Source organism: Ipomoea triloba, chromosome 3, assembly GCF_003576645.1.
Source record: "Ipomoea triloba cultivar NCNSP0323 chromosome 3, ASM357664v1".
In the NCBI taxonomy this organism is placed as follows: Eukaryota; Viridiplantae; Streptophyta; class Magnoliopsida; order Solanales; family Convolvulaceae; genus Ipomoea; species Ipomoea triloba.
This window is the reverse complement of record NC_044918.1, coordinates 16,502,690-16,521,731: the sequence shown is the minus strand read 5'-3', so window position 1 is coordinate 16,521,731 and position 19,042 is coordinate 16,502,690. Positions and strand designations below refer to the sequence as shown.

The window sequence follows — 19,042 nt, the reverse complement described above, 5'->3', positions numbered from 1 at the left end:
TATGATTTGATCTAATAGTTGAAAATAATTATGTTCAAGTTTATGAAATGGTCATGTATCTTATTATAAATGCATACTAGTACATGACATACGACTTATCATTCATCTCTTTACCATACTAATATCGCAATATGAACTCCAAACTTGGTAAACATTGTCCTATGTTGTTTTCTTCTTCATTCTCACACCCTTATCCTCACCAATAGAGGATGAAGTTAATCTCACAAATATAATACAATCATGAGGATTCTCATCCTCATCCTCATTCTCAACCTCACCTCACCACTAGAGGATGATGTTGATCTCACAAATATAATACAATCATGAGGAAAAGCATTACTAAATTTATATGCTAACAATGTTGTCATGGCCTACTATATGGAAACTATGGGTAATAAAGCGGTTCAGTTCCTAGGACTTTTAGAATTTAGTACTAAAAATATTTCTTTTAACTAAAATTTCGTGTTTTAGGTTATAGATGGCTTTAGGCCCATGTCTTCATAGAAGATTAGAAGTGGATTAAAACCAACCCTTTATAAAACAATTTTAATGACAATTTTAGGCCAATGCCCTTTTGCCCCAAGCCAGCCGATTTAAGGTTAGTTTGATCATGAACTAGCTCGTGACTAACTCTAAAATATAGCAACATGCCCTTTTGCCCAAGGTCAATTCAAGGTAAGTCCGATCCTAAACTAGCTCGTGACCACTTTTAATATGCATTGGGAAACTCTTTGATATAAAGTCCAACATTAACTAAAAGAAGGCAAGAAGCCCCCCTGATAAAAGTCTAAAACTGCATTACAGTAAAGCAGAAGAAACATCATGGACTTATTCTAGTTCTTGATGCAAATATCACCAAAAAAAAATGTTCCATTTCTACTTGACATAGATCAAGAGAACAAGAAGGGAACAAGTTGTCGCTAATCACGCTTCTCTTTACTCGTTACATCCATAGCTAAGCAGTTCCTGAATAGCAGGGTATCCATGGCCGAGCGGCGATAGCGTGCTAACTTTACACTGCAAGCAAGCTTAGATCATTCATTCTAGTCCCTTTTTTTTTTTTTTTTAAATTCTAAACAGAACTTAATGTCCAGCTGTAGAATTCAATCTCTGAATATCAACCAATTTATATAGATCCCCTCGCCTTTGCTTCTGAAATGGAAGGTACGTTCTGCATGTCCGTTTAGAATTTTCATAAGCATATCAACAGAAATAGCGACGGGAAGGTAATTCGCTTTCAGATATTGATTCTTGGAGTATAGATGATGGCGAAGAAGATAAATTTCATCTTGGGCTAATAATTAATGATGTTAAAAACCATATAATCTCTTAGTCTCGAGCAAAAAAGCAGTCAAAAGTCTCGAGCAAGAAAGCATGCAGTCAAAATATCATCGTTTTTAATCATCAGCACAAAGCGTAATCAAATTAGATCAAAGTCTACCGGTGCATTCTTGATCAAACGTACCTTCTAAGCTCAACCAACGAATAGTCAATTTCTCCGAGTACTGTAGTTTCATCATGCTCGGTTGTTGCAAGAACTTCTCCAAACTGCCACATTCAATTCATTTCGTTAGTTGTAATCATTGCCGAGGACATTTACTTAAAAGGAAAGGCTGAGGAAAGTGCGATTAGTGGCATCTCTCAAGTGCTTTGAGGTTGCTAGCAGTTGACTTTGTTACAGTAGAGCAAAAAGTTGTCTAAGAATTGAGGAAAAAAAAAAAGATGCCATCATTTTCTTACCGGCCCAACGAGGGTGGAATGTCCCCAAGCTACATAACTAGAACCGCAATCTCTTGCTGGTGAACAGGTTGCTACGTACAACTATAAGGAAAGAAAGCAACATCAAATAGTCATACGAGGAGCATAGCTAAAATGTAGATCAGCGTTGTCATACGAAGATTCCAGCACTATACCTGGCAATCTGCAGCTCTGCAAATCAAATGAAAAAAACGGTTGTGTTATCAGGTGTGATTCTATAAACCGCAAGGTTGAATAGAATGAATTAAAGACACACGGATATCTAAAAAACCTGCTCAGACATAGTGTAACTAAAGGGAAAAAGCTACTAACTTCCATTTCAGTGCTCAAAATGCCTAGGAGAACATAGCCAATTAAATTTAACATCTGTAACAATTGTTCATACTTGTATCGTCATTACCTTGTTTAACATTTATAATTAAAAATGAAAAACTCATTTTCATACCCTGTCCTCAAACATGCAGTTGGTAAGGAAGGAAAAAAGCAGTCTGTTAAATTATTGGGTACCTCATATCAAAAGGAAATTTGATTTTTTTTCGGTGACGAGGGAAACCTTCTGCCACTATCCGGGGGTGTGCACTGGGTAAATCTCGCCTTGTGATCCTAGCCGGCAAAGGACCACAAGGAGGTAAACCAGCCTAGGTTGCCATTGGGAGTCGAACTTGGAACCTTGTGGTTACCAAGTTAAACAGCCCGACCAACTTGGCTGGGATTGCAAAGGAAATTTGATAGCATACATGCATGGAGTTGAAGTGAAGTGGCAGTATGCCCCAATTTTGATTTTTCTTTGTCAAGCACATCAGATGTCGACTCTTACATCATTAGACCATTACAGAAACCAGATCTCAACTTCCATACAAAGCCTACAATCATTGTCTGGAACTATACATTACCTTGCCCGTTGCAACAGTTCCCAGTGCAGTGGTCCAGTAGTCATGTTAAATGCCCCAGGATAACATAGCAAATGTGCACCTACATGCCAATAGGAAACAATTTATTTACAAACTAAATGCTGAAAATTCAATGGAATAGAAATACTATGGATGAAAACTATGTTAGGTGAAAACATTTCTTCAGGAAAGAAACTAGTTAGCTTTCTCCATTATAGCTAAACGATACAGTACCGTCTTATGCTGTACTCCACAATTGAATTTTAAGCTCAACATAGTCCATTTTGGAATAAGACAAGTATAATACGAAAATAATTCAGCAGCCAAATGTTAATATTAAGTTTGTTGGTGATGAGGTGATCCCAAGGAAAGCCTTGATTTGCTTATGTTTATTGAAGTTCATGGAATAACATGCATAAAAGAAAGCAAAGTTGGACAGATTGTTGGCTTGGTAAGCACAAGGTTACAAGTTCAACTCCCACTGGGAGCGGCCTATTGCCCTTCTTGGTTTGAGCCAGTTAGCTATGGACAACCTAGGCTGGTTTACCTCCTTGTGGTCCTTTGCCGACTAGGGTCACAAGGCATGATTTGTCCATACCTCTAGCTGCATACTAGGGTCACCGCACACCCTCGGACAGTGGCTGCGGGTTTCCCTCGTCACCCAAAAGAAAGTTCATATAGTTCAAAAGTTTGCTATGGAGAGAAGTATAATAACTTGCTAATAGCTGGGCAAAATAATCCATACCTCTGGCTGCATAGATGGCAGCTAGCTCTTGAAACCGAATGTCATAACAGATACCTATACCAATGCGCCCAACAGCTGTGTATAAAACTGAATAGTTAATTTCTCATAGGATGAATGACAGGTTACACAATTTGGTACTGAAATTGGGTAAGAATTCAGAATTTACATTCATTAGCTTGGGGTAAAGAAAGGAAAAAGTTTGTGGAGGGTTTAATCAATGACAAGTGAAGAAGTTAATGACTATTGAATCACTATATACTCATAGCTCCAAACCTAAAAGTCTCAAAGTATGTATTTTGACAATTCTCTCCTTTCGTCTTATGTCCTGATAATGGATAAAGATAAGGCAAGGATGACAGATGACCTGTGTCCACAATGGTTGGATTCTCCCCCGCTGTAAGAGTATTTGATTCTTTAAAGGTCATTTGGCCCGGAATATCAATGTCAAAAAGATGTATCTGTAAAAGAGGCAGTTTATCAGTGATAGTAAAGGCAACACCTCAATCATAAAATGATTCAATTTCTAGAGAATTAGTTAACACAATATATGTCAGACGGCAAAATAACATTATCAGGACAAAAAATACCATTGTTTTCTTGACAAGAAAGAAAAAAGCATAAACCTTTCTGTGCTTGGCCAAAAGCTCTCCATTAGTGCCAAAGACACAACATGTGTTATACAATTTATCACCACTACGTTCAGGTATAGAGCCACCAATAATTGTTATTTGCAGACTCTTAGCAAGTTCAGACAACATCCTAGTTGACGGAGATGCATCAAATCCAGCATCAATGTCCTCTGCATATTGCGGAAAACTGTCATTGGAATATGGACTATTCCATATTTCCTGATTTAACACAAAGGAATATGTGTTAGTATAGCAGCCAACTTTGCAGCTTCAAAAATGAAGGGTAGAGGCACTGATAAAAATCCCTGGCATTTGGTAGACATATTATGGTACATACTCTTTAATTTCATGCGGGAATTTTAAGCACTATAAGTAGTAATTTGATCAAGTGCAACTTATATATAGAAGGAAAAACTGAAAGAAGCAGTATACCACCTTATAAAATACAAGTTTTTGTCACTCAAAAGAAAAAATAAGGATGAATTTAGTTAAACTTACAGGAAGGAGAACCAGTTGAGCACCCTGCTGTGCAGCATCCTCAATGGCCTTCTTAGCACGAGCAATGTTTTTCTCCTTGTCAGTAGTCACAGACAACTGACAAAGTGCAATCTTGAACTGAAACAAATAAAACAAAATCACCATTATATCATTTCCACAACAACTTTCCACAAACCAGACCTTTTGATTCAACCAATCAAAGGAAAGGAATTAACTAGCTAATCGAAGAATAATTATAAAGGACCTATGGTATATGGAGTATTTTCTAAAACCCTGAAGTATAACTAGAAACAGAATTAACATTAACATAAAATGTATTCCTATAGGGGGCAACCCTGGCCAAGTTAGTCAAACTGCTGACTTAGTAACCATAAGATTACAACTTCAACTCCTAGCTAGAGGTGGCCTAGTAGGCTTCTAGGCTTGAGCCGTTCAACTAACCTAGTCTGGTTTACCTCATTGTAGTCATTTGCCAACTAGGATCACAAGGCTGGATTTATTCAGTGTACACCCTCGGGTAGCGATTCAAGTTTCCCTCCTCACTAAAAAAAAAAGGCATTCATATACACATAAGCACTACATATGTAACATTACAACTCAAGACTAAATGTACACAGAGTGATACTTATAACTAAAGATCAAATCTTTATTGCTTGATAAGTCTTTCTAGTAGAAAACCATTCTCACTGCTGCTTCCTGTTTCTTCCCAAACCGAATCAAAAGAGAGTCTCAACTCTCAAATAAGGTGATGATAAAACTGACAACATAACCATACCAATAAAGTGCAATATTAATGTTAATCATTTTCCATGACTAAAGGATCATCTTATTCCCCTCAGCAAAAACTTTGAGCATGTTTGGTAAATGGATGTTAGCTGATTGGGTTAGAGTGTACAACTAATTGATAACAATCATAACATTAGTTAATTGTAGAAATGTGTTTGGTAAATTAGTTATTAGCTAATAGTAGTTTGGTATAATTTCTTTTCTATAAAAGCTAATTGAAAAAATTGATTTGAGTAGCTTTTTTTATTTTTAGCATTTTAGAGAACTGATTAACCAAACACTTATATTAATTTTTTTTAACAAGTCAAACAACTAATAACGAATTAGTGATCAAATAAGCTAAAATCGACGGATATGCTAACTATTTTGGGCCTTAATGTTTCTTGTGGCTCCACAGAACAGGCATGATAGCACTAATCTCCAATTCATACATAGTTGAATCGCATAAGTAATACCCACACAAGAAAATGTGGTAGTGAACTACCTTGGTGAGTGGCGGCGTAGGCAAGGGAAGAGCGGGTGGGACCCGAGCTTCCTCGGACTTGAAGGAGGGAGATCCCATTGAGGCAGAGATGGGTGTACAGAAAGGCTTGGCGAAATTCTTGTTATTACTGCGATTAATTAAGGAAAATGTGGGATTTGAGAGAAAATTTGGAAGGAAATTAGTGTTGGGTACGAGGAAACGGAGAGAGCGTTTGTGGATTAAGGTTTGACACAGCGATGAAGTGGCCGCCATCGTATTCAGTGTTCCAAACGTCGCCGGTCAGAGATTGAAACGTTGGGTATAATGGTAACTGGACTTCCCACATTTTATTTGGACAAAATAAATACGGTAGGTCGGAAATGAGTAGTCGAGGGGTGAAATATACATTTTATTTGAAAAAATGAAATATACATTTTATTTGAAAAAATAAATACAATGATTCCAAAATGAAGAGTCGAGTGAGTGAAATATAATTTTTGTAAAAAGTACATTTTTAGTGCAATTTACTTTACTTTTTTTTTTGGTAATTTTTGGACTATTGCATCGGTCATCATGATGAATTTGTCAAGATCATGTTATATTATCTTTATTTTATTTAAATTATTTTCATTAAAGACCGGCATAAGTTAAGAAACATGTTAAATAAAATTTAAAAAATCATTTCATGGAACTTGTTAGGTGAAAAAAAAATATTTATACAACTTGTTTACAAGGCAATCCAACTAATAATTTACAGTATTGTTTTTCGACCTCCAAAACTGGATTAAACCCGTTGGCCACACTTGTTCTTCATCTTCTCATCCAATTCCACACCTTTCACTTCACCAATCTTTGTAGTAATAGGCACAGTGCCCTCGTTCTCGTGAACCTTAACCATCCACTCTCTCTTCTTTTGAGCCCACGCCTCCTTCTCTGCCTCCGCACTTTGATCCTCCCTCCTCCTCACCCAACACCTCTGCACAACATAGCTCACCACCAAAACCCCCAATTGCATCACAAACATCACCATCATCAACCCGCACTCTAGCCTCACCAGCACCTTTGCCTCCCGGGGGTCCCTCGGGGATTTCAGCATCGCGAGGCTAGGATTCTCCCTCGTAAAGAGAGTTAGGATTGCGAGGAACTGTGCGAGGGATGAGCCGAGGAGGAGGGTGACATGGGTTGTGAAGCAAAATTGAGAGTAGAAGCCTATGAGTGAAGAGAAGAGGGAAATGGAAGAGACCATGAGGAATGCATAGCCTAGTGAAGTTGGTGGCATTTTCAAGAGGAGCATGGGAGCTATGGAGGCTAAAGAGAGAATGAAGAGAATGAAATTCAAGAAAGAGACAAGAAGAATTGGGAAAGAACATGATTGCCGGAGCTTTGAAGATGCCATTGCTCTCAAAACTATGTAGGATTTTTGATGTGTTTATGGCTATGAAAAGAAGTGGAAGAAAAGTTGAAGTTTTTATAGGAATTGAAAGTGGAAGTGACCGTTGATAGTGTTACTCAACGGCTAGATTTTGCATGAAGTAGAGCTTTTCAGAAACTGACAGAAATAATTGAGGATTTTAATGATCATACTATGAGAACTACAAAAAAAAGGTTTATGCCAATGTTAACATAAATCAATTTCACACCCTCAAAAAGGCCAATAAGGCCAATAGTTATGCCATTGACCCGGGTTCACCTTGCAAACTGGATGCAAATCAAAATACACAATTTATATATTAAATGTTCACAATTTACATACTGAATGTTCATAATTTAAAAATTGTGAACATTCAGTATGTAAATTGTGAACATACCGTATATAAATTGTGTATTTTTAGACCCGAGTCCACCTTGCACAGAATAATTTGCCTCAAAAGGCAAAGTCCCTTGCCCCGGGCCCACACCCAATCCCGACAAGATTGTGACCCACTAAATCACAGTGACTCAGTGGCCTCTAATTTCAAACATAGTATTTTCCCAACCTAAAAAAATGTAGAAGCAAAAGAGAACAAACACAAACCTGCTAATGAACTTCAATTATAAATGTATAGATACACTGATGCAGGATAAGGGAATCAAGAACATGACTTGAGATTAAATCTGAAAATAAAACCTCTTTGTGGTAGGGTATCACTTGAAAAAGAAAAGGCGCTTGTGGGGAGAAGGGGTAGAAAGGGGAGGGGGGGGGGGGGATAGATACCCAGCAGTAGTTATACAATGAATCTGGATACTGAATTACCAATGCAGCCATGTAAGTCTGCAATATTTGATGTATGAAGCCAGTTCATTATATCAAATTCCCGACGCAGGAGGGCAGACTCCCAATTTCGTCAGTGGTCAACACTCATGAAGATCGATTCCTAGTTAAGAACTTAAGATGTACACAGCTGGCTATGGGTGATCATTGATGCCATTCAAATACTACCAGACCATATCTTCCACAATCCCGCTCATTGCATCGAGAGCTTCAAGAAGAAATAATTGAAATAAGCATTGACTTCTAGGAAAAAGCAGATACGCACTAAAGAAGATTGCATGGAGTCCTTCCCTTAAATCAAAAGGCTCAGAAGAAATGACAATAAACTAAGATGTTCTTGTCCCATGCCTTGTCTCAAAAGTGTTTTGACAGCAAGAGCAGATAACCATACCTAGTCTAATTCTTTAAAGACTTTATTGGGTAAAAATGGCCTCCACTCTATCAAGTGAGGCTTGTAACCGTCCAGAATTCATGTTGAACAACGGTTCCTCAGTACCTAAAGCCCTGTACACCCAAATTGAAATAAAAATACTAATTAATCATTTATCTATCAGCAACTCAGCAAGAGCACCACCTGAAGCTTCAGTCACCCATAAATACTATAATAATAGGGCATATTATAAAGTAAAAGATTTAGACTTCTCAAGTAAAAAGAAAACGAGGACTAAGTAACTTGGCAACTTGCCCAGTAATTTCTGGAAGAACATAATCCGCTCTCCACCCAAAACGGAAATCTACACCAGGGCACAAGCCAAGTGATGTCTTATTCCGTATCCTAGATACACCATCTCCACCCAGGCACGTAGTAAGCTTCCATTTCCAGCCAGTTGCATGCGACTGAAAGCTATGGCCTACTCCTACCTGCATCAGTTTGATTTTAGATCATACACGTTTGTGCACATACTTCCAGTACGTGGCAATAGAGGAAGGGGAACAAATGACCAAAACCTGAAGGTTCAAAAACTTTGTTACAGGGATCTTTGAAGAAAAAAGGCGCACTTCATGATGCAAAGGCTCATACATGAATTTCCATCTCCGATCAGGGGACAAAGGCTTCAAAACCAGTTTTGCCAGGTACTCATTGGTTGGAGAATTATAGAACTACATTAAATAAACCCAGAAGTTACAATTACTAACATAAACTCAAACGCATAGATTCATACAAATAGCCAGTATAAATACTGAGCCCCTGTGGCAGGCAAGGGACACGCTCAAATCTTGTACCGAAAACTATCAGCAATACATCGTTTACTCCTTGCTTACTATATTCATAACTACATTCCAGTAACATTCTTACCATCAATATCATAGTGCACAATGCAAATGTTAGGATCAGTGACAGGATATAGGTACTTCAATGAGTTTTCTTTATGCCATCTATATGGAAAAACGGGGGTCTCCTGATAATGCACATATAAGTCCATTCTACACTACTCTTTGTACCTATCGGATCAGATTAATCCTTAAAACCTTAAAACGCCATTAACAAACTAAGGACTGATGGTTCACCAAAGAGGATGAATTCTGAGTTTTTGCACACTCTTTCTCGAGTTTCTTCACAACTAAGAACACTATTCAAACTTCAAACAGATCACTCCCAAGTCCCAACAATCAGTCCATAATTGCTAATTAACTTCCAATTTAATAAAGAACACCACCCAAAAATAAAGCAGAATCAATGACTAGATACACATACAAAGAACAAAACCAGAATAATAACAATAACAATAACAATAACAACAACAACAACAACAACAACAATAATAATAATACCTCCAGATTGACGCCAACACGAAAACCTTCCAGTTCTTTCCTGAACTTGAGAAAGAATTCTGAGGGCATCAAATTGATGTTGTACAGCTCGTCCCAGTTAGCGGGCTCTTCTCCACCCGAACCGCCGCCCTCCATTTCCCAAAACCCGAGAAATTAAAATTTAAAAAACAAAACCTGCAATAAAAAGGAAGAGAATTACGCCTAAAATCGTTTATACGCAAATTATCGAGAGTACAATACAGATTTATTGAAGAAATTAATCGAAAGATAGAAAATCACGCCTTGATGTGAGTGAGATAGTAGTGCAGCGGCGAGTTTCACTGCACTCAGCAGGGATAACGCGATACTCTTTGGAGAACTGGGGAAGACGGGAACGGTGTTTGACTTGAAATAACCAAAAATGATATTTCCTCCATTGAAAATATCCAAAAAATAATATATATTTTTTAGTACTATTGACTCTGTTACAAATCTGTTCATAGATACTTTTTCAATTTACTGAAGCATAACTAGTCAACAGTTGCCTCCAACTCGAACCCACTCCGATCATCCAAAAATAATATACTTAATGAGAATTTAATATTTTATACTTAGTATTTTTAATTTTTTTTAGTACTATTGACTCCAATATCATATTTGATGACAAGATCTTTGGCTTGGTAATTAAATACTCTTGTAGGTAAATATTTTTGCCCATAAAAGACAAAATCCCTCGCCAAGTACCTTGTAGTCCAGTGGCATCAAACTCTTCCCTTTATACGGGAGGTGGGGAGGTGGTGGGTTCGAGCCTCCAAGAGTCAATGTTGACTCTTGTGAACAGATACTTAGTAGTTATGAACAGATACATACTACATTGTAATAGAGTCAGTAGTATTCCAAAAAAAAAAAGACAAAATCCCGACTCAATGATCCATTAAGTAGCAACTCATTAGGTGAGAAAATTATTGTCGGATGTCGATGAGAAGTCTACCACATTAGGTATAACCGTCAAGGTTTCATTAATTCTTGATTACATTCTACCACTCATGAGCCAATTAAGTTGTATGTGCGGACAAAAAAAAAAAAAAGTTTTCAATAGGTCAATACATATTTATTAAAATGAGTTGATGCCCCAACTTGTCATTTGCAGGACATTTGGTTGGAAATGGAGAATTATATTTATTAAAATGAGACGATGCCCGCAACTTGTCATTTGCATGACATTTAGTTGGAAATGAAGAATTAAGAAGGAAAGGAATTGTAATTTCATGGGAAATTAATAAAGTTAGAATTCAAATTGTAATTTCAAAGGTAAGAGTTATATATATGTATATATTTAATACAAGGTAAGTGGTATATAATGTACCTAGAAATATACAAGTACACTGGACAATGGGGCATACCTGGTCCATAAAGAAAAGTTTAGAAAGCAAGCTACACAATACAAATTAATTTACATACTAAATGTTTACAATTCAAGTTGTACTGAATGCTCACAATGTTTACATAACGTATATCTCTTCATTATTCGTGTTTAAAATTAATTGTACTTTAATAATAGCATAAAAATTATCATCCTTTTACCAATTGTAATTATTTATTTGTGATAGTAATACCTAATCAAATTATATAAGAGTTAATAAAATCTAAGAGAAATTTTTTAAAAAGATGTAATCATTTGTTATGATTAGTTGTACATTCTATTAACCTTTTTTTTGTATAATCATAATATCTTTCCTATTTTACTGCTACTTTTTAGTTATTACTCTTAACATGTTAACACAGATAACAACAATCTAAGAAATTAATGTCCTCACTAACCTTTTTTTGTATAATCATAATATATTTCCTATTTTACTCCTATACTTTTTAGCTATTACTCTTAACATGTTAACGCATATAACAACAATCTAAAAAATTAATGCCCTCACTATCATTGAAGTTAAAAGAAAGAAGGCAAATTAGGGGGTCAAATACAATATTTAATGCCTAAATATTATTACTATTCGCTAAATATTAGGGATTGCAATTATATTATTACTATTCGCTAAATATTTGTTGATTTTATATATATTTATATTAAGGCAACAAAAATGTGATATATTGTGGTGTTTAAATAAGTTTAATTGGAGTATCAAAATCAAGATTTAAATTGAAATCAATACTCAGTAATTGAAATAAATTTTTAATGAAAGTAGACTCTTTATTTAATAGTGGGTGAAAATTCGAATCGAAATCAAAACTAGAATCAAAATGCATAAATAAATATTATCATAGCATATACATCTATTCAATTAAATTATTATATATTACTAGTATTTTCACACCCGCGTTGCACGGAATGGATTTGTTATAATATTTTAAAATATTTAGATCAATATTCAATTAAATTATAATATATTATTGAAAACCCAAAAGAGTCAATACTCCCCAAAAAAAAAAAGTCAATGTAGTGAATGAATAGTTATGATGTACATAAATACATCTTTAACCATCGAATTCAATGCAAGTTATGAAATTTTATGTGAAAGTATAATCTGTATCATTAGAGTTGCATATTATAAGATTTATGTAGATTTGCAACTATTTTTTTTTTTTTTTTTTTGTAGATTTGCAAATAATCTCATTTTCTGTTTTCCCATTTTACAAAACATTTTACGTAGAGATTACTCTGTAACCGCCGAGTTAATAACTTATTGGGTAATCTCATTTTACTTATAGATTACTCTGTAACCGCCGTAGAGATTACTATGTAACGGCCGAGTTTATAACTTATTGGGTAATCTCATTTTACTTAGAGATTACTCTGTAACCGGTCGAGTTCAATATTACGTAATCTCAATTTACGTAAAACACGTTTGTAACTATAATACAACTTTCTGGTCCCTTTGTCATAGTGTAAATGCTAATTTATTCTCTAAATATCATGAGTTGTACATTTGACCTTTAATTAGTCACAAAAATAACTATTTTCATCATTTAGAGACATTTCACAAGTGGTTCTCTTGTTTATAAGGACAAAAATAGCTACTTTTGTGACTAATTAAAAGGCATATTTGTATTCCATGATTATTAAACACTAAACTTAACAAAAAAAAACACACACACACACACCTAAATGTCCACAAGTGGACTACAACACTATAAGACTAGGAAACTGGAAAGAACAATATATTTCTCAGGACTCAGGGGGGTGGGTGTTGGTGTTCTCAAATGGTACCTCGTTGCGTTGTGACGACTGCCCTCCAAGTCCCAATTGTCCAAATTGATCCATCAGCTCCACTTCAGTTTGTGGTGGCAGCACCATCTCGTTTTGCCTTCGCTGCTCACTGTTTCTGTTAGGTGGCGGCATCGCCATCATATCTGTCGATGCCTTGGCATAAATTTCACTGAAGATCTTCCCGACCCCACACATTGCTTGCTCCCGGTTTTCATGGATGTACTGCAGGGACAACCCTTTTCCCAACACACGTTGAGTAAGTACAATCTCTCTTGCAACGGGAGAGAGCAGAAATTGGGTGTGGCTGATGCATTCAAGGCATGCCACGGCATCTTCAGCAAGTCCATTTATCATGTTTCTAGGCAACAACAGAAATGCCCGCATCACATTGAAACCTATTTGTTCCAACCAAATCCAAAACGAAATAATCTGCAGAGCCTTCATGGGATCATGTCCAATCTCATAAACTAGGATTGAGTATATGTTTTTGTCAACGTCATATAAAACCCTAGTTATCTCCTTTGCAATATCAATAGGCTTAGAATCCATGGCAAATTATCCAGAGAGATGTTATACCTGAAATCCACAAAATTCACACCATTAGGCTTCAATCTCGCAGAAAAATAACAACTTGTTAGAAAAGAAATAAAAATTGACACTAGAAAATGCTATGGCATGGAGGAAAGTAAGAAACGTTTCAAAAGAAGAGAAACCTGAAGAAAAAAATTCAATGACAAGGGAATATCTGAAATGATTTTACAGATTTGTTGATGCTATTCAAAAGCTCCCCGCAGACCAATATATAGGAGATTTAGTTGGTTGTATTGATTATTGAATGCATTTGGATTCTGTTTTTTTAAATGCACTGCTTAAATGAAGATATCAGCTTGTCACAATTCAAAACATCTGTCAACCCAAAATCCAAACCTGCTAACCACATTCATATGAAATTATGATAATTAATAAATGACGTTGTGTTGCATAGTTTGGAAAGGCCCACCACTTGAAACCAATAGGTTGCAGGTTCAAGTCAGTTGGGGATAAATAGCTATCCAGCTTGAACCATGTAGTGTGTATTCCTGCAGTTTTGCTTCTGACGACTCCAAAACTAGTTATCTAGCTTGCAATCATGAAGTGTGTGTTTTACAGTTTACTAAATAAATCTATTCTAAGCAGAAACATATATGGTTAAATTTTAAACGGAAAACGACATTATTGGCCCCTGAATTGTTTCACTTTTGGAAATTTGGTCCCTGTTAATTGATATAAACAAATTTAGCCCCTTAATTGTTTATAATGTTGCACTTTTAGTCCCTAATTTTATATAATTGTTAAACTCTATTAACATATGCGGTTATTTTTATCATTTAGAATCAACATTCACAGTTAAAAATGACGTTCAAATGGAGAGAATGAAACTTTAACCATAGATATTGATTTTAAGTGGCAAAAATAACCTCATAAAAAAAGAGTTTGCTAACAGAGTTTGATAAATATATAATACTAGGGACTGAAAGTGCAACATAATGGATAATTAAGTGACTAAATTTGTTTAAATCAATTAACAGGGACTGAATTTCTAAAAGAGAAATAATTCAAGGGCCAAAAGTGTTGTTTTCCCAATTTTAAATTTATGATCAATTATTGCGCTTTTGATGGTTCATAAAGAGTTCACGTCCAGATATTTAGATCTATGCTATGTTTTTAGTTATAATCTACTCCATACAAATCAAAGTATCTCAATAACAAAATGTTATGTACATCAAAGTATCATTGTTTCAAGCCATTTTAAGTGATCACTGCTCATAGTTAGACAATCAAATTATGGTGAGGGAGCCTTGAAGGATGTCTCTAACCTCCTTGAGTATAATTAAGCCTTAGAATGAAGTTTTGAGTACAATGCAAGCGGCAAGCCTGCACTAGGGTGACTCTAATCTAGCCAAAACATGATCCTCTCTGAATGATTTGTTACCCTTAATCTTTCTCAAGCAACAATTTTAGAAACCTGTTTGAAATTTTTCTATATCTTATATGCATAAAAACAAATCTGGAACTTTGGTGCATACTATGTGTAGTGCACTACATTATTCTTTTCTTAGAAATGGTAGTGAAGCGAAGCTTTCAAGTTGCTTGTCAGATTCAATGAGTATGTCAGGCATTATAATATATAAACTCAGCTCTTTCCAAGAAGTAAGAAGGGAATGCAATAAATTTATGATACCTAGCATTGGGACATTACATTGAGAGGTCCAAAACTTCCAGCAGCAGACGCCAAGTCTCCTCCCTGCAAGGAGAAAAACTCAGTTTAGACACCTTTTAACCTTGCACACCAAAGGGAGCATTTTCTCAAACATACCCACATTTATATGTAAAAAACATGGACCTCTTCAACTATGATGGCAAAGAGCATTTGGAGCCCTTATGGTTCAAATTCAGGAGAGGCAAAAGTAGATTCTCTTATACATTTAGCTATACAATGGTAGGGGAAAACCAAAAACCATAGAAAGCAACTGCTTATAAAATATACCTACCTCCATAAACATCTATTTGACTTAATTTCATAGGGTGACTATGAAAATCAAGCAACACTTAATATATGTTCTCAAGTTCTTTATGCTAGGAATTGCAGACGCAGCAGCACCTTCCACAGATCATACAGGGAGAAAGAACAGCATGAAGAGAACTTCTGTTCAGGATGCGATAAAGACTCATTACTAGATCTCTGTGGCCGAGGAGGAAGAGAGAAATGAGGTGATGATTGAGTACAGTTGAACGATTCAGTGCTATTGTTGTTCTTAAGCAGCTCATTGTTGCAGCAAAGAGCCAACAAGCTTCTAGAGATGGTAGGTAACTTGTGCATACCACCATTGTTACTTTTATTAACAAAACTTTGATCCCTGTCTAAGAAATTATTATAAGCATGTTTTTGAGTTTCCTTGTGTACATGTTCCCTGGTTTGACAATGTCCTTCAAGGAGAAGAAGCTGCATCTGATAGACTGGTAAATGATTTGGATTTACCAGCATAGAAATTTTATATGCCTCTCCTGAAAGCAAGGGCAAAGATATTAGAAAATGAAGTAAACAAAGAATACAAAAACCATTTGAGTTTATATTGAAACATTCAATGTTCCTTTAAAAAAATATATATAAATTCTAAAGCAAATTTAATTATATGTGATGATGGATATAGATCAACATAAGGAAAGACAGATACCAAAAATGAAGTAAACAGAGAAATCAATTGAAGTATACAAATTGAAATATTCATTGTTTCTCAAAATATAAATAGATAAACTTATGCTCCATAAAAGGAAAGGCAAATGATTTTTTTTTTTCAGAAGACATCTTGCAAAAAATTAAAGCCCAAAATCCAAATCTGCTAACCACATTGATTAGGTAATTATGATAGTTAATAATGACAGTGTTCTATAGTTGGGAAAGCACCATCACTTGAAACCAATAGGTTGCAGGTTCAAGTCAGTTGGGAAGTGGGGAATAATAATTGATTCCCACTTTTACAAAAGATCACAAGAAATATACACATAACAATTAACAGAACTGATAAGAAAGTTGGTTTCAGAATTCTTGTATTCCATTTGCCTTTCTAGTGCGTAGTGACGCCAAAAATAGCTATCTAGCTTGAACCATGTAGTGTATTTTCTACAGCTTTTGCCTTCTAATGACTCCAAAACTAGTTCTCTAGCTTGTATTCATGAAGTGTGTGTTTTACTATTACTAAATACACTCTAAGCAGAAACGTATATGGTTAAATTTTGAATTTATGATCAATTATGCGCTTTTGATGGTTCATAAAGAGTCCACATCCTGATATTTAGATTAATGATATATTTTTAGCAATAACTTACTTCATACAAATCAAAGTATCATAATAACAATGTTATGTACATTAAATCAAACTGTTAGATGCTGCAAACTTTGCAAAATTACTTATTAATGAAAACACTTTCTACTTAAAGAAACATTTCCCATTATCTGATTACTTGAATGCCCCCATTTATCTTCAGTATATACATTTTAAAATTGTTTCCTGTCATTCTAAAAGTACCATAGAAAGTTGTATCCATTTGATCCAACAACAACTTAGTCTCCAAAAGTTCAATTCTTTTTCCATAAATTATGAGATACGGAGTACTACATAATAACTAATAAGAATGTAAACTAAAGATTTGTTTCCTATTAAGTTCATAGACCTTTCAATATATGGAGTATAACTATAATAGGCATTAACTAAAAAGTTTTCACCAGCCAAGCTCAGATCTTATAAGATTTCATAATATAAAGTAAATCATTGAGAAGGTGTAACTCAGTGAGCTCCCTCACTTGCAACATGTAGGTACTAGGTAGTGGGGATGAGTCGCCTTGAGGGTTATGACGGAAACAAAATTTGATCCCTGATTGTTGGGTTGGAGTGAGAGTTGAGAGTTGAAGCAACGCTTCCAAGTTGCTTATCAGATTCAATGAGTATGTCAAGCATTATAATAAAAAAAAATTAAAAAATAAAAATAAAAATCAGCCCTTTCCAAGAAGTGAGAAGGGAGTGCAATAAATTTATGATACCCTCAATCGGGATGAGAGGTCCAAGACTTCCAGTAGCAGCCACCAGGTCTTTTCCCTGCAAGGAGCACAACTTGGTTTAGCCATCGTGTATGTATTAACCTTGCGCACCAAAGGGCACATTTTCTCAAACACCTTACCTGTATTTAATGTGAGGTATATGTATAAACTTGGGCCTGTTTAACTATCATGGCAGAGAGCATTTGGAACCCTTGAGGTTCAACCTCAGGAGAGGAGAAAATAGAATCTCTAAATCTTATATTCATAAAAATCATCATAAGTCATAACTATCATGGCAAAGACCATTTGGAGCCATTGAGGTTAGTTCAAACTCAGTAGAATTGATAAACTCACTCCACATTCAAAGCACAAACCAGAAGAAACGCATAATCCCAAATAAATGATATTGATGCCAACACGAAAACCTTCCAGTTCTTTCATGAACTTGAGAAAGAACTCTGAAGGCATCAAATTGATGTTGTACAGCTCGTCCCTCCATTTTCCAGAACCCAAAAAATTATAAATACAAAACAAACCTGCAATACAAAGGAAAAAACATTACACCTAAAATCGTTTATACGGAAATTATCGAGAGTAGAATGCAAATTTATTGAAGAAATTACTCGAAAGATAGAAATTCACGCAATTCCAAATCAAACGCCGTTCCTGTCTTCTCCAGTTCTCAAAAGCAGAATATTGGAAAAAATTAAACTAGTAATATTTTTGTTAGAAAATCATGTTTCACCCTACTCAATTACCCATTTTGAATTCCATTTAAACTATTCTTTTAATATGTTGGGTAATTTTTCATAACGTAATGTATGATTCATCATATAAAAATAAATGAACAGCAATCACTTGAAAGTTGACAATAAATTTAATTAGTTAAAGTTTACATGATGTCAGAATAAGAGTATGAGAGTTCTTTTATTTTTTTAGTACTACTGACTCTATCACAATGTCAATGGCTTAGAGTCTATGACAATTTAAGTAGGGAATGTTACACCTGAAAACCACAATTTACACAACATTATGATCGGAGTTAATTTCAGCAATGATCCCCTGACTATGTTGATTTTCCAAAATTAGTCCCCGACTTTTAATTTGGACAATTTAGGTCTCTAGACTTTCAAATTCTTTCCAATGTTGGTCCTTTCGTCAAATTTTGGTTAAATTGAGGTCAAATGAAGGGGTAAAATTGTTCGTTCACTTGTATACACGTATTTATTCTGTCCTATACGTTGTATATATGAATATAATCTCAGTCAAAGCCTCAATCGAAGCCATATAATCTCAGTTGATGTCTCTTCGACTGATATTATATTCATATATATAACGTATATGACAGAAGAAATACGAGTATACAAGTGAACGAACAATTTTACCCATTCATTTGACCTCAATTTAACCAAAATTTGACGAAAGGACCAACATTGGAAAGAATTTGAAAGTCAAGGGATTTAAATTGTCCAAT

General features: G+C 35.2%; 4 protein-coding genes across 5 annotated transcripts; all 4 read right to left on the bottom strand.

Annotated features, from left to right (window-relative positions):
* Nucleotides 1-730: 730 nt before the first annotated feature.
* On the bottom strand, nucleotides 731-6,126 carry LOC116012075 (omega-amidase, chloroplastic-like). The gene is made up of 10 exons (XM_031251543.1): nucleotides 5,791-6,126; nucleotides 4,521-4,637; nucleotides 4,017-4,241; nucleotides 3,758-3,851; nucleotides 3,394-3,468; nucleotides 2,652-2,730; nucleotides 1,914-1,929; nucleotides 1,741-1,821; nucleotides 1,466-1,548; nucleotides 731-1,171 (listed from the first exon to the last, which is right to left on the bottom strand). Exons 1-10 carry the CDS (start codon nucleotides 6,040-6,042, stop codon nucleotides 1,084-1,086), a joined length of 1,110 nt encoding a protein of 369 aa, XP_031107403.1. The 5' UTR covers nucleotides 6,043-6,126; the 3' UTR covers nucleotides 731-1,083.
* A 427-nt stretch (nucleotides 6,127-6,553) lies between these two features.
* LOC116012982 lies at nucleotides 6,554-7,165 on the bottom strand. Its single transcript, XM_031252648.1, has one exon. It carries the CDS (start codon nucleotides 7,163-7,165, stop codon nucleotides 6,554-6,556), a length of 612 nt encoding a protein of 203 aa, XP_031108508.1.
* Nucleotides 7,166-7,774: 609 nt separating this feature from the next.
* Nucleotides 7,775-10,198, bottom strand: LOC116013765. The gene is made up of 6 exons (XM_031253692.1): nucleotides 10,075-10,198; nucleotides 9,794-9,967; nucleotides 8,969-9,121; nucleotides 8,706-8,881; nucleotides 8,412-8,524; nucleotides 7,775-8,228 (listed from the first exon to the last, which is right to left on the bottom strand). Exons 2-5 carry the CDS (start codon nucleotides 9,926-9,928, stop codon nucleotides 8,434-8,436), a joined length of 555 nt encoding a protein of 184 aa, XP_031109552.1. The 5' UTR covers nucleotides 9,929-9,967; nucleotides 10,075-10,198; the 3' UTR covers nucleotides 7,775-8,228; nucleotides 8,412-8,433.
* Nucleotides 10,199-12,593: 2,395 nt separating this feature from the next.
* On the bottom strand, nucleotides 12,594-18,305 carry LOC116012636. 2 transcript variants are annotated; one of them, XR_004097164.1, is made up of 6 exons: nucleotides 18,192-18,305; nucleotides 17,709-18,104; nucleotides 17,335-17,626; nucleotides 15,524-16,037; nucleotides 15,214-15,276; nucleotides 12,594-13,568 (listed from the first exon to the last, which is right to left on the bottom strand). XR_004097164.1 is itself a non-coding variant. In XM_031252242.1 (2 exons), exon 2 carries the CDS (start codon nucleotides 13,539-13,541, stop codon nucleotides 12,951-12,953), a length of 591 nt encoding a protein of 196 aa, XP_031108102.1. In that variant the 5' UTR covers nucleotides 13,542-13,568; nucleotides 15,214-15,516; the 3' UTR covers nucleotides 12,594-12,950. The 2 variants fall into 2 exon arrangements, 1 of the variants encoding a protein (XP_031108102.1); XM_031252242.1 differs by lacking the exons at nucleotides 15,524-16,037; nucleotides 17,335-17,626; nucleotides 17,709-18,104; nucleotides 18,192-18,305 and having other exon boundaries at nucleotides 15,214-15,516.
* Between the last annotated feature and the right edge of the window lie 737 nt (nucleotides 18,306-19,042).